This window comes from Macaca mulatta, chromosome 10 (assembly GCF_049350105.2).
Source record: "Macaca mulatta isolate MMU2019108-1 chromosome 10, T2T-MMU8v2.0, whole genome shotgun sequence".
Classification (NCBI taxonomy): domain Eukaryota; kingdom Metazoa; phylum Chordata; class Mammalia; order Primates; family Cercopithecidae; genus Macaca; species Macaca mulatta.
In genome coordinates, this window is record NC_133415.1 from 100,119,630 (window position 1) to 100,136,264 (window position 16,635).

At 48.4% G+C, this 16,635-nt stretch overlaps 1 protein-coding gene across 50 annotated transcripts in view; it reads right to left on the minus strand.

Annotated features, from left to right (window-relative positions):
- The window catches only part of ZMYND8 (zinc finger MYND-type containing 8), a 148,179-nt gene that overhangs the window by 105,120 nt on the left and 26,424 nt on the right, over positions 1-16,635 (minus strand). For 4 of the 50 annotated variants that reach the window (XM_077951930.1, XM_077951932.1, XM_077951917.1 and 1 more), the window contains exon 1: positions 4,985-5,216. The exons of 45 other annotated variants lie outside the window; for them this stretch is intronic. In XM_077951930.1, coding sequence (XP_077808056.1) covers positions 4,985-5,066 — 82 coding nt within the window. In that variant the 5' untranslated portion in view covers positions 5,067-5,216. Of the gene's footprint in view, positions 1-4,984; positions 5,413-16,635 lie in introns of those variants that run through there. One more of the 50 variants, XM_077951926.1, reaches the window with a different exon arrangement.

A 16,635-nucleotide genomic window follows, 5' to 3' on the forward strand; every position in this document is an offset into this window, starting at 1 on the left:
AGCAAGACTCCGTCTCAAAAAAATAAATAATAAATAAACTGTATCTAGCACCATTAACGGACCAATATTCCTCCCCAAAAAAGATTTAATATACACATCAATGTTTGCACAAACCTAGAATATTCCCGGATGAACACAAAACTACAACAAAGCTCGACTTGGGGACTACTAGTTGCCTTGGGAGGACTGCCAGCAGGGAGACCAGGGAAGGATGATTTTTCACTCTATACCCTTTTGTACTGTATTTATCATGTGCCTGGATGACGTTAGGAAAATAAAGAAAATTGGTCAGGCGGTGTGGCTCACGCCTGTAATCCCAACACCTTGGGAGGCTCAGGCAGGCAGATCACTTGAGGTCAGGAGTTCGAGATCAGACTGGCCAAGATGGTGAAACCCTGTCTCTACTAAAAATACAAAAATCAGCCAGGTGTGGTGGTGCACGCCTATAGTCCCAACTACTGGGGAGGCTGAAGTGGGAGAATCACTTGAAGCCAAGAGGCAGAGATTGCAGTGAGCCGAGAGTGCACCACTGCACTCCAGCCTGGGCGAAAGAGAGAGACTCTATCTTTAAAAACAAAACAAAACAAAAAGAATGCAAATTCTCAGGCCCCACACCAGATCTACAGAATCAGAAACTCTGGGGTAGGGCCCAGCAATCTGTGTTTTAACAAGTCCTCCCAAAGACTGGGAGGTACACTAGTTTGAGAAATGCTAGAGTATGTGTATGTGTTTAGGAGACTGGGTCTGAGTTCTCAACTCTACACAATCCTGTTCCACACTGGCAAGCCAGAGCCAATGGCCTCTACCTTCCAGACACTATGTGAGGGGTTGGTCCAGGACTCAGGGAATAGAGGTCAAGCAAGGGGGCCAGGCTGGAGAATAAGGCTAAACAGCAAACAACCCCAGGCAAGTCTCCACCTCTCAGGGCCTCAGGGCCTCACCTGCAAAATGGGAAGAGAGGGGGAGAAAGGGACTAGACTGGAAGTTCTCATTTAACAGCCAGACAGTGCTCCAGGGACCCTTGAACAGGCCATCATTGTATACAGGAGTGCAGCTTCTAGGTACATGGAGCCATAGCTTACTTCACCTTTGCAAAGGTGTCCTCAGCTCCAATGAATAAAAACTTCAGGGCCCCCATAAGATGTAAAAGTCCCTCTTGAACATTAAAATTATTTAATTTAATGAGAAAGAGGAAAAAAATCACTAGAAATTAATATACTTGTAAGCGATTTAGAGTTGGCAAGGGAATATCACCCAAGCCCACCAGGAAACAAAGGGGGAAACTGAGGTTCTGCTCAGCAAGAGGTAGGGGGAGGTGGGTCCTAGCCCAAGGATGCCCACATCTGAGAGTATTCCAAACCTTCTAGCTTCAGCAAAACATAAAAACCCCAATTCTATTCGCTGTTACAAACACACCAATTCCCCCTGGAGTTGATGAGAGTTCAGTGGCTGTATCCAAGGGGTCGAAATTTGATAGGTTCCAAACAACAGACACATCAGTCAACAGCAGGGGATTTCAATGAAGGCTCATAGGGAGAAGAATTAGGAAATGACTGCTGGATTCAGTATCCTTCGGAGGGATGAGACAGCAGGGTGGCATTATGACTTAACTGCCCCCCACTCCAGTGGGGGCTGGGCCTCTGGTGGTGATGGACTGGTGGGTGTACGCCCGACTGTAGCCATGGTAACCAGGCTCTATAAGGACCCTTTCCAGAAAGCTGAGTCAATTTTTTCTTCTTTAATGATTTAATTCTGACAAGATGTATTGCTCAGCACATTTCATCTATAAACTTGGAACAATGACAAACAGCCACTGTCGACTGAATCACTGGTTCACCCTGGATCTGAAAGACTTTTCTGCTGCTTTCTGAGGGAATAGGACCTGCGACCCCACTGGGCTGGCTCACTCACAACCCTCTGCCTCCCACCTATCCTCTAACAAAAATGAGTGGTTCTGAATGAGTTAATGTGGGTGAGGGAGGAGTGCAGCCTTGTGGAGAGGACAGAGCAGTGACTCAGGAAAACAGCTTGGCATGGAGCAGAAAGCAGCAGAATTTTCCCCTCCTTGTGACATTTTGCTGAAATTGTAACAATATGGGAAGGTCTACTGGGTATTAAGAACCAGGCACGAGGCCGGGCACGGTGGCTCACGCCTCTAATTCCAGCACTTTGGGAGGCCAAGGTGGGCAGATCACGACGTCAGGAGTTCGAAACCAGCCTGACCAACATGGTGAAACCCCATCTCTACTAAAAATACAAAAATTAACTGAGTGTGATGGTGGGAGCCTATAATCCCAGCTACTCAGGAGGCTGAGGCAGGAAAATTGCTTGAACCCAGGAGGCAGAGGTTGCAGTGAGTCAAGATCATGCCATTGCACTCCACCCTGAACAACAGAACGAGACTTTGTCTCAAAAAAAAAAAAAAAAAGGAACCAAGCATGTGAGGAGATCCTTCCCAGGCCTATGTCTTGTGATCCACCAGAAATCATCCCGGAGCTCAGCATTTCCTGGATGTCTTTGATTTAAGGGGCATCTTCCTTCAAGATAACTCAGGCTTATAGCTTTTCTGAGCCAAGAGTATAATGAGCTAAGAGTTTTGGCCGGGCGTGGTGGCTCACACCTGCAATCCCAGCACTTTGGGAGGCCGGGAGACTGCCTGAGTTCAGGAGTTCAAGACCAGTCTGGCCAACGTGGTGAAATCCCATTTCTACTAAAAATACAAAAAAAATTAGCCGGGCATGGTGGCATGCACCTGTAATCCCAGCTACTCAGCAGGCTGAGGCAGGAAAATTGCTTGAACCAGGGAGGTAAAGGTTGCAGTGAGCCGAGATCACACCACTGCACTCCAGCCTGGGCGACAGAGCAAGACTCAGTCTCAAAAAAAAAAAAAAAAAAAAAAAAAAAAACAAAGAGGGCTAAGAGTTTCTTTGATTATATGCGATATTCTAGGAACTGTTCAAAATGCACTTCCTGTAGTTCCCACTAAGTCACTAGACTGAGATCACAAAACTACCAAGGAGCAGTGCTGGGATTTGAACCCAGGCAATGGGACTCCAAGGGCCAGCTTCTAACCTCTGCACCACAAGGCCTCGCACCAGGAGGGCCTCATCCTCAGCTCTGTAGCAAGAGGACTCCCTAATTTAGGGTCTATGATTTAAGAGTACACTCTCATTTTGCCTTTTTTCCCCTGAACTGCAGATGGAGGTATGGGGGTGGGGAAGGTCCAACAAAGAGTTCCAGGAACTGGGAGAAGGTGGAAAATCATGTCATTCACTGATGACACCGTTCTCTCAAAGGCAGTCCCCAGAAAGCATATTCACCTCCCTATTTCCAAATGGTGGCATCAGTCCCTGAAATAGTCTGGAGGCTCCAGGGCCATCTTACCTCCCCTTTTCCAGCCTCCATCAAGGCTAGGCCTCCCCAGCAGGCCACGTCAGGTACCCGCCCCCCACCCCACTCCTGCCCCCACATCCGGCGCCTGAGTCACAGCACATGCTGTTCTCCAGGGGCTAGGAAATGACACACCATTACAAGGAATTGTCTCCTCCCTCAAGGGAAAGGGCCACAGCTGAAAGGCCAGGAGCTTCTTGTGTTTTTGTGGGTGTTTAATTTCCTTAATGATGTCGACAGCAAGCCTGCTGGGGCCTGAACAGAAAGAGAAGCTTGGTCCACAGGCCCAGACAGGCATGACCAGCCACAGGAGTAGGGCAACCAACCATGTGCTTAGCTGTGTCCCGGGCAGACCAGGACCCATAGGTCAAGGGCATATGCTCTGATGGGCCAGGTTGCAAACGACAGAGAGGCAGGATGCCACAGTGGTGGGGAATCAGCTCTCTGGTGTCAAAATGCATGCAGAACCTGGCTGTGCTCTCCCCTGCAGTGTGACCTTAAAAAGGCGACTTAACCTCTCTGTGCTCTGTTCTTTGAGATGGAGATAATGGTACCTTGTAAAGTTATCGAGTAAGTCAATGAGTTAATTCATGTAAAGCTCTTAGTATAATACCTGGCAAATAGTAAGCACCCATTCAATGGTAACTAATAGGTAACTCTATTTTTTAACCAATCACTCTTCCTCCTTTTCTTGCTTCTCTTCCACCTCCTCCCCGACTACCACCCCCACTCCAAAAACACAGCTTGCTTTCTGGAAGAAGCATGTTAAATCAATTCCACAAGTTCAAAGCTATGGAAAATGCCGGCCTGTGTAGACTGGAGACCAGAATCAGCCCAGGACATGATTTCTGCATTTCAATCAGACTGAAAATTCCAGGTTTCCTCCAGGAACTGTGAAGGCAGGGTCAGAAGCAGAGGCCTGCTCTGCAACACTTTTCGTAATCACCAGTCCTCTCCCCTTGGCCTACTTCAAACATGACCACACACTGCTGCTCTCCCAGAAGCAGCAAAGCAGAGCACGGTTAATCACTTCAAAGCGTTTCCCAAAGACACAGAGCAGGTACCCAAACAGGCCTCCCTTCCCCAGGAATCTTTGGGGCCCTCCCCAACCAGTAATTACATCATAAAGAGACAAAAGTCTGGAATTTCCTCCTGGCGGAGAACAAAAGTAAAAAATCAGGAGCAAAGGTTGGAGGGTGGGGAGGAGGCAAAATTGTCCTCGCAGCAGATAATGCCTAAGCCAGGAGGAACTTGTAAATGAAAACTGCTCGCATAAGCAAATGATTATTTCCTCCAACGCTGACCATCTCTTAGACCCACAGAAACTTGAGGACCGGTATGCACCCTGGCTGACTTGGCCCTGCCAGAGCTGCCGGGCTGAGCCTACTTCTCCGGAGGACTGCACTGGCCTGAACTGTGCTTCTAAAGAATCTCTGCAAATCAACAGGAACTTCTTATCCAGAGCCGGGACAGGGAGGGCTGGAATGGAAATGAGGCCGTGGAATGAAAGGTCACTCTCAACTTGGGGAAAATGGCATTTCACCTCGGAGACAGAACATGCGAGGGGCAGGGAACGCCAAGAGGAGGCACTTACCTGCCATTGAGAAAGTGTGGCTGCTCAGAGGGCCTAGCCTCTCTTGTTCAAAAGAGAACAGAGGCTCACCCACAGCAGACATTCCTGCTTCCGGATCCTCGGCGGCCTCTCCCAGGGGGAGGAGGAAGAAGCAAAGAGAACAGGCTTAGAGTCACCACTTACCAGGCCAGCCCCGGTCTTGTACACATTAGGTCGCCCGGCGGGGCAAGGACACTGTCACCTCTTTGCAATCAGGCAGTCTGAAGCCCAGCGACTTGCCTTCATGTCCCCGGGCTTTCACCTATAATTTATCACCCTCGACAGCAGCTCGGCTGAGCTGAAAGTCTTCGGTGCAGGGCACCGAAGAGCCATTTATTTCCTGGGATTGTGAATAAATACGAGGAACTGGAGTTGTTCTGCTGGCCGAAGTGACAATATCAGAAGGGAGCCTGGGGGGAGGGAAACAGCTGTGGTTTGCATTTTGAAGGTGTTTTTAATATTTTTAGTAATTGTTTCAGATTCTCTTTAGTTCTGATGCCCCTCTCCTAGAAATGAGAAAACCCATCTTTTATACTCGAGGTATAATCCTTTCCCACTAGACACAGCCTCCTCCACCCTCTCTCAATAATGCAGAAGTGGTGATTAAAGGGCACATTCATATGTAAAAGGCGAACTTCCAAACTCGCCTGGCAGGACAGAAATTGCTTCAATCTACAGAAAAGAGGCTGATTTACAAATGAATTCAGTGTTTAGCCCTCAACAACTAGAGGCAATTGCAACCGCGGCCCTTTCTCCTCCCCAGCTGGGATGAGGCCCTCTGGAAAAACGACAACATCGCAACAGGAATTTCCTGGATCAAGAATGCCAAGTTCTTTCCAATTTTACTGAGGCAGGGCCCGACTCCCTATGAGAACGCACTGCCCACCACCCACCCCCTCAGCAGGCCCAGGCCCCAAAGGCTCCCTCCAACATGTGTACATGAGGCCCTTCAAACTCGACCAGAACACCACAAAGAATGTGGAGAAACCGGTTGCCTTTGGCCTTTACATTGTGGCTGGCTGAGGAGCTGGTTCTGGTGGCTGGCACCCGTTGGCACTATTTATCCAGCCCCTGCCTGGCTTGGGTTCTAGAAATCTCCAGTGATGGTGGCTTCCAAACTGCAATGGGGAATCACGGCATCAGAGGGCAATTCAGAAACAAAAAGACAGTTCTGTGCTGGCAGCAGTTGAACCACAGAAGTGGGTTGGGAGAAGCAAAGGGAAATTAGCTTCAGAAAGGGGGCAGATGAAGGAAGAGACGCCACTGCAAACCAACCAAGGTCCCCACCTGCCCTGGGTGCTATCTCTAAAAGTCACCTAAAGAAGGGGGAAAATTCGGCCAGGCGCGGTGGCTCATGCCTGTAATCCCAGCACTTTGGGATGCCGAGGTGGGCAGATCACAAGGTCAGAGATCGAGACCATCCTGGCCAACACGGTGAAACCCCATCTCTACTACATACACAAAAATTAGCCGGGCGTGGTGGCGGGTGCCTGTAGTCCCAGCTACTCGGGAGGCTGAGGCAGGAGAAAGGCGGGAACCCGGGAGGCAGAGCTTGCAGTGAGCCGAGATTGCACCACTGCACTCCAGCCTGGGCGACAGAGCGAAACTCCATCTCAAAAAAAAAAAAAAAAAAAAAAGAAGGCAAAATTCTCTACTGAAACGCCAGGGATAAAGGAACAGGCCCTCCACAGTCACCTTGTCACATTCCTTTGAGGAAGCAAAGAGTTCAGACCCAATATGTCACCCAAATTACCCTGGCCAACCATCACGTAAAGATGCTGTGGCTGTGCATGGTGGCTTACACCTGGAATCCCAACACGTTGGGAGGCCAAGGCGGGCGGATCACCTGAGGTCAAGAGTTCGAGACTAGCCTAGCCAACATGACGAAATCCTGTCTCTATTAAAAATACAAAAATTAGCTGGGTGTGGTGGTGCACACCTTTGGTACCAGCTACTCCTACTGGGGAGGCTGAGGCAGGAAAATCGCTTGACCCTAGGAGGCTGAAGTGCAGTGAGCTGAGATTGCGCCACTGTACTCCAGCCTAGGCGACAGAGCGAGATGCCATCTCAAAAATAAATAAATAAATAAAGACAGATGCTTAACATCACTCAGATAGTAGTGGGATGATTCTAAGAACATGTCCTATTGTCTGCAGGGCTCATGGGTGCACAGAAGGACAGACAGGGGTAGCCACTGCAACAGGGTTTTGTAGAAAAACCAGACAGGAAGCAACATTGATGCCCATATGCGAAACATCGTGATGCAGCCATAAAATGGAATGAAGACGGAATCCCGTCTGTGTAGACGGGCATGGTCCAAAATCCAAGTGAAAGGAGACCAGAAACAGGACCAGGGTGAAAGTTTGGTCTCTGAGGCTTCTGGGTTTGCAGAGAGATGGAGGAACAACCAGGAAACCCAGTAAACACTGGACTCCTCTGAATTATTTCTGATCATGTTTACGTATTTAACGAAAGTATTTATTAATGGCTTTGGGGAAACTGGGTGATAATGACAATATTTATGGAACATTCACTGCATTCTAGGCACTGCCCAGCCAGGGATCACGTCTGTATCCCTTGTACCCAGCATACAGCAGGAGCTCAGTACACGCTCCCATTATCAAACAAACACTTTTACAGGGCTCAGGTGTTTAGAAGAGTGGGAAGCAGTAATCAGCACACCCAGGGGACATCTGGCAATATCTGGGGACATTTTTGGTTGTCACAACTGGGCAGGAAGAGGAGTTGCGACAGGCATCTAGTGGGTAGAGGTGAGGGATACTGCCGAACATCCTACAATGCACAGGACAGCTCCAAGACAAAGGATGATCAGGCCCAAAGTCGACAGTGCCAAGGCTGAGAAATCCTGGTAGAAAGAAACTTCAGTGAGCTACCAGGCAGGTCTCACCTTATGTAAACACACCACCCACAGAGGCGCATGTATTCTTTAAGAAGGAAAATGATTCCTAACCTGGTGGCCCTGACTTCAGATTTCAAAGAGAAGAAAACAATGGGACCAGCCAGTTAACAAATAGTCACTAGGCAACAACTAGACATCTGGGCTACCAGCAAAACTGTTCCAGGAAGGCCTCTGCCCTGATGGAAGGAAAGCTAGAAATACAGTCGTGACAGCTACCTTTTATTGAGCACTTATTATCTGGGAGGCATTGTTATAAATACAAATATCAATTTATTTAAAACTCGCCACACTTTCTTTTTTTTTTTTGAAACAGAGTCTCACTCTCTCACCCAGGCTGGAGTGCAGCGGCACAATCTCGGCTCATTTGCAACCTCAGCCTCCCAGGCTTAGGAGATCCTCCGTCTCAGCCTCCCAAGTAGCTAGGACTACAGGCACAGGTCACCATGCCCGGCCAATTTTTGTATTTTTTGTAGAGACAGGGTCTCGCCATGTTGCCCAGACTGGTCTCAAACTCCAGGGCTCAAGCAATCCTTCTGCCTCAGCGTCCCAAAGTGCTGGGATTACAGGTGTGACCAACCCACCTCGCCCAGCCTCCCCATTTCATTGATAAGGTAACTAAATCCCAGAGAAAAACAGGCTCATGGTAAAGCGGCTATTAAGTACAGAATGATTGAGAAACTGATTACAGATGGACAAACCGCTGAACAGGAAAAATATCAGGAGTTTGTGAATACACCTAGCAGGTGTGAGGGTAGACAGGGAAATAGTCCTCTATTTCCTTTGCAGAAGGGTTTCATGTAGTTCACAGCTATTGTTTATGGAGAAGCTACGAACTGTCCCAAGAATCCCAAGAGGTTGGGATGGCATTTCTTTTTTTTTTTTTTCTTTTTTTCTTTTTTTTGGCAGAGTCTCGCTCTGTCTCCAGGCTGGAGTGCAGTGGAGCGATCTTGGCTCACTGTGACCTCTACCTCCCGGGTTCAAACGATTCCCCTGCCTCAGTCTCCCAAGTAGCTGGGACTACAGGTGCACGCCACCATACCTGTTTCACCATGTCGGCCAGGATGGTCTCTATCTCCTGACCTCATGATTCCCCTGCCTCGGCCTTCCAAAGTGCTGGGATTACAGGCGTGAGCCACCACACCCAACCAGGATGGCATTTCTGTACCCATTTTATTGGTGAGGCTCAGAGAGGCAAAGTCATTTATGTGCTCCAAGGCAAGTAGATTGATGCAGCACACCCCACCGCCATCACTCCAAAGCCCTTCACTATACAGGTCAACTGTCTCTCCTAGGCTTGTAAGTGCCACCTGGTAATTCTCCATCATAAAGGGCATGCTTGGCATTGGCCAATTTCAACACAGCATTGTCGTTCAGTGTGTGGGCTCTGGAGACAGACTACTAGGTCTGAATCCAAGTGCTGGCACCTGCCAGCTGTGTGACTTTGGGCAAGTTTCTTAGCCTCTCTGTGACTCAGTCATTCAGTTGGAACTATTAGGCTCTTCCCAAAAGGATTGTGAGGATTAAATGAGATAATGCATACAAAGTGAAAGGCATCTGGCACATCAAAGCACCATACTTCATTACCATTATTCTCCTGGGGGAAAGGAGAGGCTAGGGCACAGAAAAAGGCAATAACCAAGAAATTTCAAACTCAAAAAAATTTCCCCCAATTTTTCTTTTTTTTGTGGGGGGAGGCAGGGTCTCAATCTGTCAGCCAGGCTGGAGTACAGTGGCACAATCATGGCTCACTGCAGCCTCGACCTCCCAGATTCCAGTGATCCTCCCAACTCAGCCTCCAAGTAGCTAAGACCACAGGTATGCAATACCACACCCAGCTATTTGTTTTTCTTTTTCTTTTTCTTTTTTTTTTTTTTTGTAGAGATGGGATCTCCTAGTCTCAAACTTCTGGGCTCCATGATCCTTCCACCTCAGCCTCTCAAAGTGCTAGCATTACAGGCATGAGCCATTGCACCTGGCCCCCAAATCTTTCTGTACCTTCAGACTACCTCTTCCAAGCCTGTTTTTAAAAAGGGTTCGCAGATAAGAAACACAAACATTTACAATAAACCCCCTCAGGCTGTCAGGAATTCAAGGAAGCCAGGCTCAAAATCCCTCCAGGGCTTAGAACTTCCTTAAAAATCAAAGCAGAATTCTCCAGGTGGCCCACAATCCCAGCCCCACCCCACCCCCACTGACCTTCCCCCAGGGCTCCTCCAACTGCACTCCCCTCTCCACTCAAATGAGGCTCATCAAGCCAAGGAGAGAGCTGGTCTGGACTCACATGGCTGTGTGTCTTTCAACAGGTTACTTCACCTCTCTGAGCCTCAGATTCCTAGTCATCTGACAAGTGTTATTAAGAATGCCAAACCTCGGGCGCGGTGGCTCAAGCCTGTAATCCCAGCACTTTGGGAGGCCGAGATGGGCGGATCACAAGGTCAGGAGATCGAGACCATCCTGGCTAACCCGGTGAAACCCCGTCTCTACTAAAAAAAATACAAGAAAATTAGCCGGGTGAGGTGGCGGGCGCCTGTAGTCCCAGCTACTTGGGAGGCTGAGGCAGGAGAATGGCGTGAAACCGGTGGGGCTGAGCTTGCAGTGAGCCGAGATCGCGCGCCACTGCACTCCAGCCTGGGGCACAGCAAGACTCCGTCTCAAAAAAAAAAAAAAAAGAATGCCAAACCTGGCCAGGCATGGTGGCTCACACCTGTAATCCCGACACTTTGGGGGACTGAGGCTGGTGGATCACGAAGTCAAGAGATCGAGACCATCCTGGCCAACATGGTGAAACCCCGTCTCTATTAAAAATATAAAAATTAGCTGGGCGTGGTGGTGGACGCCTGTAATCCCAGCTACTCGGGAGGCTGAGGCAGGAGAATCACTTGAACCCAGGAGGCGGAGGTTGCCATGAGCCGAGATGGAGCCATTGGACTCCAACCTGGGCGCCAGAGCAAGACTCCATCTCAAAAAAAAAAAAAAAAGAATGCCAAACCTTGACCAGGCGCAGTGTCTCACGTCTGTAATCCCAGCACTTTGGGAGGCCAAGACAGGCGGATCACCTGAAGTCAGGAGTTCTCGAGACCAGACAGGCCAACGTGGCGAAACCCCCGTCTCTACTAAAAAATACAAAAAATTAGCCAGGCATGGTGGTGGGTGCCTGTAATCCCAGCTACTCAGGAGGCTGAGGCAGGAGAATCGCTTGAACCTGGAAGGCGGAGGCTGCCGTGAGCCAAAATTGAGCCACTGCACTCCAGCCTGGGCAACAAGAGCAAAACTCTGTCTCAAAAAATACAAAAATAAATAAAACCTAAGTAAGACAGTGCACTCCCTGCTTAAAACCCTCCAAGGAGCTTACTGTAGGCACCTAATGTCTTATGAAGACCTACAGTGCCCCTGGTGACCTGGTGCTGCCCACCTTCTCTCCTTCATTCACTCAGCTCCAACCCCAATGGCCTCCTTTCCGCTCCTCAGACAAGCCAAGCTCCTTCGCATGTGGCTGGTCCCTTCATCTATAATGTTCTGTGCCCAGTCTTCTCCATAGTTGCCACTTCATCTTTTGGCTCACTGCCCTAGAGAGGCCTTCTCTGACCACCCCAGCCTCCAGCCTCCAGGCTCCTTATTATATAATCCTGAAGTTGTTTTTTTTCCCTTTATTACACTCATACATAGCTGAAAATTACCTTTTTTTTTTTTTTTTTTTGAGAAGGAGTCTCGCTCTGTTGCCCAGGCTGGAGTACAATGGTGCGTTCTCGGCTCACTGCAACCTCTGCCTCCCGGGTTCAAGCCATTCTCCTGCCTCAGCGTCTCGAGTAGCTAGGACTACAGGCGTGCGCCACCACACCCAGCTAATTTTTGTATTTTTGGTAGAGATGGGGTTTCACCGTGTTTGCCAGGCTGGTCTCAAACTCCTGACCTCAGGTGATTCACCCACCTCGGCCTCCCAAAGTACTGAGATTAAAGCATGAGCCACCACCACACCTGGCCCATAGCTGAAAATTATCAAAAATTATTTTCCTCTTTTGCTGGTTCACTGCTCTGTTGTGTCTCTCCTCCAGAGTGTGAACCCAGTCTCAGCTTGACAAACTCAATCTCAGCTTATCCATCCTTCTTTGCTGTATCCCAGCGCCAGGCCCATGGCCTGGCTCAGAAGTGCCCCAAAGTACATATTGGACCGACTAACTGAGTGACTGTACAGGGTTAACAAAGCCCTAAGGTGGGCCAGTCAACCTGACTCACAGCAAATTCCAGTTTTTCTTCCCCAGTCTCAGAATTTCTTCCAGCAAATCAGGAAGGCAGCAGGGTGGCAAAGTCAACAGGGAAGATTACACAAATGGGAGCCTGGTCATGTCAGCCTCTGAAAGGGACCCCAGAACAGGACATTCCCCTTTCAACAGGTACTCAGTCATTCTCTTGCCTAAAGAACCCATTTCCCCGAAAAGTAGGGGAGCAAGTAAATATGTATAACTTGAATGGGATGGGGCCATTCAGCTAAATGCAATTACTGAAAAAATCAAAGGGGGATATCTCAGGAGGTTTTCTAAGACAACCAGTTTCCTCGTTCTCCCAATAATTCTTTTTTCATTATGTTTTGCTTTTTTTCTGAGACGGAGTTTCGTTCTTGTTGCTCAGGCTGGAGTGCAATGGCACAATCTCCACCTCCTGGTTCAAGCAATTCTCCTGCCTCAGCCTCCTGAGTAACTGGGATTACAGGCACATGCCACCACACCCAGCTAATTGTATTTTATTTTATTTATTTATTTATTTATTTATTTATTTGAGACGAAGTCTTGCATGTGGCCCAGGCTAGAGTGTAATGGCGCAGTCTCAGCTCACTGAAACCTCTGCCTCCCAAGTTCAAGCGATTCTCCTGCCTCAGCCTCTTGAGTAGCTGGGATTACAGGTGCCCGCTACCATGCCCGGCTAATTTTTGTATTTTTCAGTAGAGATGGGGTTTCGCCACGTTGCCCAGGCTGGTCTCGAACTCCGCACCTCAGGTGATCCGCCTGCCTTGGCCTCCCAAACAGCTGGGATTACAGGCATGAGCCACCATGCCCAGCCTCCCAGTTACTCTTGAGGAGGGCTATTGTTTCAGAATTATTTAACAGTTCAAAAAATAAAAATAAAAGAGGCATGACTTTCTCCAGGGAAAACATATTCCCTTCTAGGAGACCCACCACTGAGATGGCCATTTAACCAAATCTTCAGCCTTGGTTCTGGGCCTTTTTTCTTATACGTCTGAGTCTGAGGATCTCTTTTTCCAAAACCTCCACAGATCCTCAGTCTCCCTCTGGGTTCTCCAAGCCTGCCCCTGCTCCAAGAAGCAAGGATCAGATACAGGTACTAATCTATGTGCAGACAGGCTTAGCCTCGACTGGGAAAAGCAAAAAATTATTTTTCAAGTTCATCTTCCCTGCATCCCATGGACATGAGTCAAGAGAAATTCAATCTGCTCCTTCCTGTCTCCATCTAGTTCCCTCGGGCTTCTTGGAGTGTCAGCATCTCACCAGGCATAAGATGGGTCTAGATTTTCAAGGATACATATTTGTCTTACAATACAGTCCCTCGGCTCTTACCAACTGCTACTGTATCTGGTCCCAAGTCAAGAAACAGCAACCTGGTTTGAAATGACCGTACCCAAACTTGAAGTCTGAGGATGGGGAGTTATGGGAGGGTCATTAAGGAGGTAGGGCACAAACCCAGGTCAGCCTTATTAGAAGACAGCACTACTTATAGCTGATGCAATGAACCAGTGATCTGGAAAAGAAGCAATCAGTGGCCAGGAAACCAGTCAGTCTCCCTAGTAGCTGGAATTACAGGCGTGTACCACCACGCCTGGCTAATTTTGTATTTTTAGTACAGATGGGGTTTCACCATGTTGGCCAGGCTGGTCTCGAACTCCTGACCACCCGCCTCAGCCTCCCAAAATGCTGGGATTACAGACGTAAGCCACTGCCTTTAAAGAGAAGCTCTAGCTTCTCTTTTAGAATAAGGTCATTCACAGATGAAACAAGGGGTTACAGAAAAAATAAGCCGGGCACGGTGGCTCATACCTGTAATCCCAGTACTTTGGGAGGCCAAGGCAGGCAGATCATTTGAAGTCAGGGGTTTGAGATCAGCCTGGTCAGCATGGGGAAACCCTGTCTCTACTAAAAATACAAAAATATTAGCCAGGTGTGGTAGCACACAGCTGTAGTCCCAGCTACTCGGGCGGCTGAGGCAGGAGAATTGCTAGAATCCAGGAGGCAGAGGTTGCATTGAGCAGAGATTGTGCCACTGCACTCCAGCCTGGGTAGCAGAGTAAGACTCAAAAAAGAAAGAAAAGAAAAATCACAAGATCCCTCCACATAGGACCCCCTGTTTCCACATGGAACAATCCTCCTGCCTGCCCACTTTGGGTAGAACTCTAGAATCCCTGTTTGCCAAGGTCTCCATTATTCTTAACTTTCAGATAATTAAATCTATAACTTATTGATTTTTTGTGTTTGTTTTTCCGGAAACAAGGTCTTGCTCTGTCGCCCAGGCTGGAGTGCAGTGATGCAATCACGGCTCACTGTACCCTTGACCTCCTGGGCTCAAGTGATGCTCCAGCCTCAGCCTCCCACGTAGCTGAGGCTACAAGTGGGTGCCACCAAGCTCAGCAATTTTTTTTTTTATTTTAGAGATGGGGTCTCACTATGTTGCCCAGGCTGGTCTTGAACTCCTGGGCTCAAGTGATTCTCCTGCCTTGGCCTCCCAAAATGCTGCGACTACAGGCGTGAGCTACCATGCCTACCCCAGATCAATAAATCTAACCTTGAAAGGCCCTTGAAGGGTCTAACAGGACAGGGGAAGCAGAGAAAAATAATAAGGTAAAGAGAGGGGTCAGAGACAAGGGATGTTTTGCTAGGATGGCCAGGTTCTAGAAAGTTCAACCCTGTTATACAGGTATTGCATAAGTTTTTTGACATTTTTATAAGCATGGGGAGGGTAGTATAGACAAAAACATATCAAACTGTTATCACTGGTTACCTGGGCAGGAGAAGACTTTTAGCTTTTTCTTTGTACACTTTGGCTTGTTGTCAAGGAGATACACTGATTTTTATCATTTGAAAGGAAAATCCAATAAACCTTAACCCCCACCCGCCCCCTGCCACCCCGCAAAAAGTTAATTCGTTTCTTTTTTTTGAGACAGAGTCTCACTCTGTTGCCCAAGCTGGAGTGCAGTGGCATGATCTCAGCTCAATGTCTCCCAGGTTCTCTGGGATCTCTGTCTCCCAGGTGCAAGCGATTCTCCTGCCTCAGCCTCCCAAGTAGCTGGGATTACAGGCGCGTGCCACCACACCCAGCTAATTTTTGTATTTTCACCATGTTGGCCAGGCTGGTCTTGAACTCCTGACCTCAGGTAATGCACCCACCTCGGCCTCCCAAAGTGCTGGGATTCCAGGCGTGAGCCACCGCGCCTAGACAAGTTTGTTTCCAGTTACTGGAAGAGATCCTTCATTCACAAAGCATTTAATGGGCACTACCATGAAATGCCAGTCCCTTGTTAGTCTAAAGAGGTGAGAGTTATTTGGTCTATCAGTCTAGAAGAGACACACAGGTAAATGAAGAATTACGGTAAAGCATGTTGAAGGGTGGAGGGAGGACTGCCCAGCTCCCTGACACATCCTGTGGAACTTTACCCCAGTCAGGTATAGGTGCCAAGGGGGCCTGGCAAAAAGGGAGTTCAGCAGGGCCTGGATAAAAAACACTAACTTGCAAAGATAGAAAGAGGACTGCGTTCTCTGCAAAACTTTTCAAAGAATACGCAAGCTCAGGAGGTAATGACCAAGCAAAACTTAAACTCAATAATCATACGTGGAACATGTTCAGTGCTGTGTCCCCTGGCGACGTAGCTTCACCTGCAGCATTCAGCACAGCACGCACAACAAATCCATTAATCTACTAAGGCTATGGAACAGTGTGATCCAATCAAGCTTGCTCAAATGATGGCAATGTTCTCGATCTGTTCTCTATCAGTGCTGTCTAATAACAGCAGCCTCTAACCACCTGTGGCTGTCAGGCACTTGACACGTGGCCAGGGCAGCTGAGGAATGAACTGTATTTTGTTAATGTAATTTTTTTTTTTTTTTTGGAGACGGAGTTTCACTCTTATGCCCAGGCTGGAGTGCAATGGCATGATCTCGGCTCACCAAAACCTCCTCCTCCCGAGTTCAAGCGATTCTCCAGCCTCATCCTCCTGAGTAGCTGGGATTACAGGCATGCACCACCATGCCTAACTAATTTTGTATTTTTAGTAGAGACAGGGTTTCTCCATGTTGGTCAGGCTGGTCTCAAACTCTGACCTCAGGTGATCCACCCGCCTTGCCCTCCCAAAGTGCTGGGGTTTACAGGTACGAGCCACCGTGCCTGGCTTGTTAACGTAAATTTAAAGAGCCACGTACAGCTAGTGGCTACTGTGTTGGCTGGCACAGCTGCAGAAGCTTAATATTAAGACAAAGAAGCACGCCTGGCAGGCGAGCAGGACACTGCGGAATCATCCACTCATCCCAATTTGCCTCTAGGGACTGAGCAGCTGAATTCAAGGCACCTGATGCACAGAAATGTGACTATGGATTTGCCTTTCATTCCTCCTTTAGTCTAGCTTGGCCGTTGTTAACCCTTTAGTATGCATACAAATTTCTGATCAAAGCTGAATACTTTCACGGGCAATTCAAGGTACTTTGAAGAGTGATTT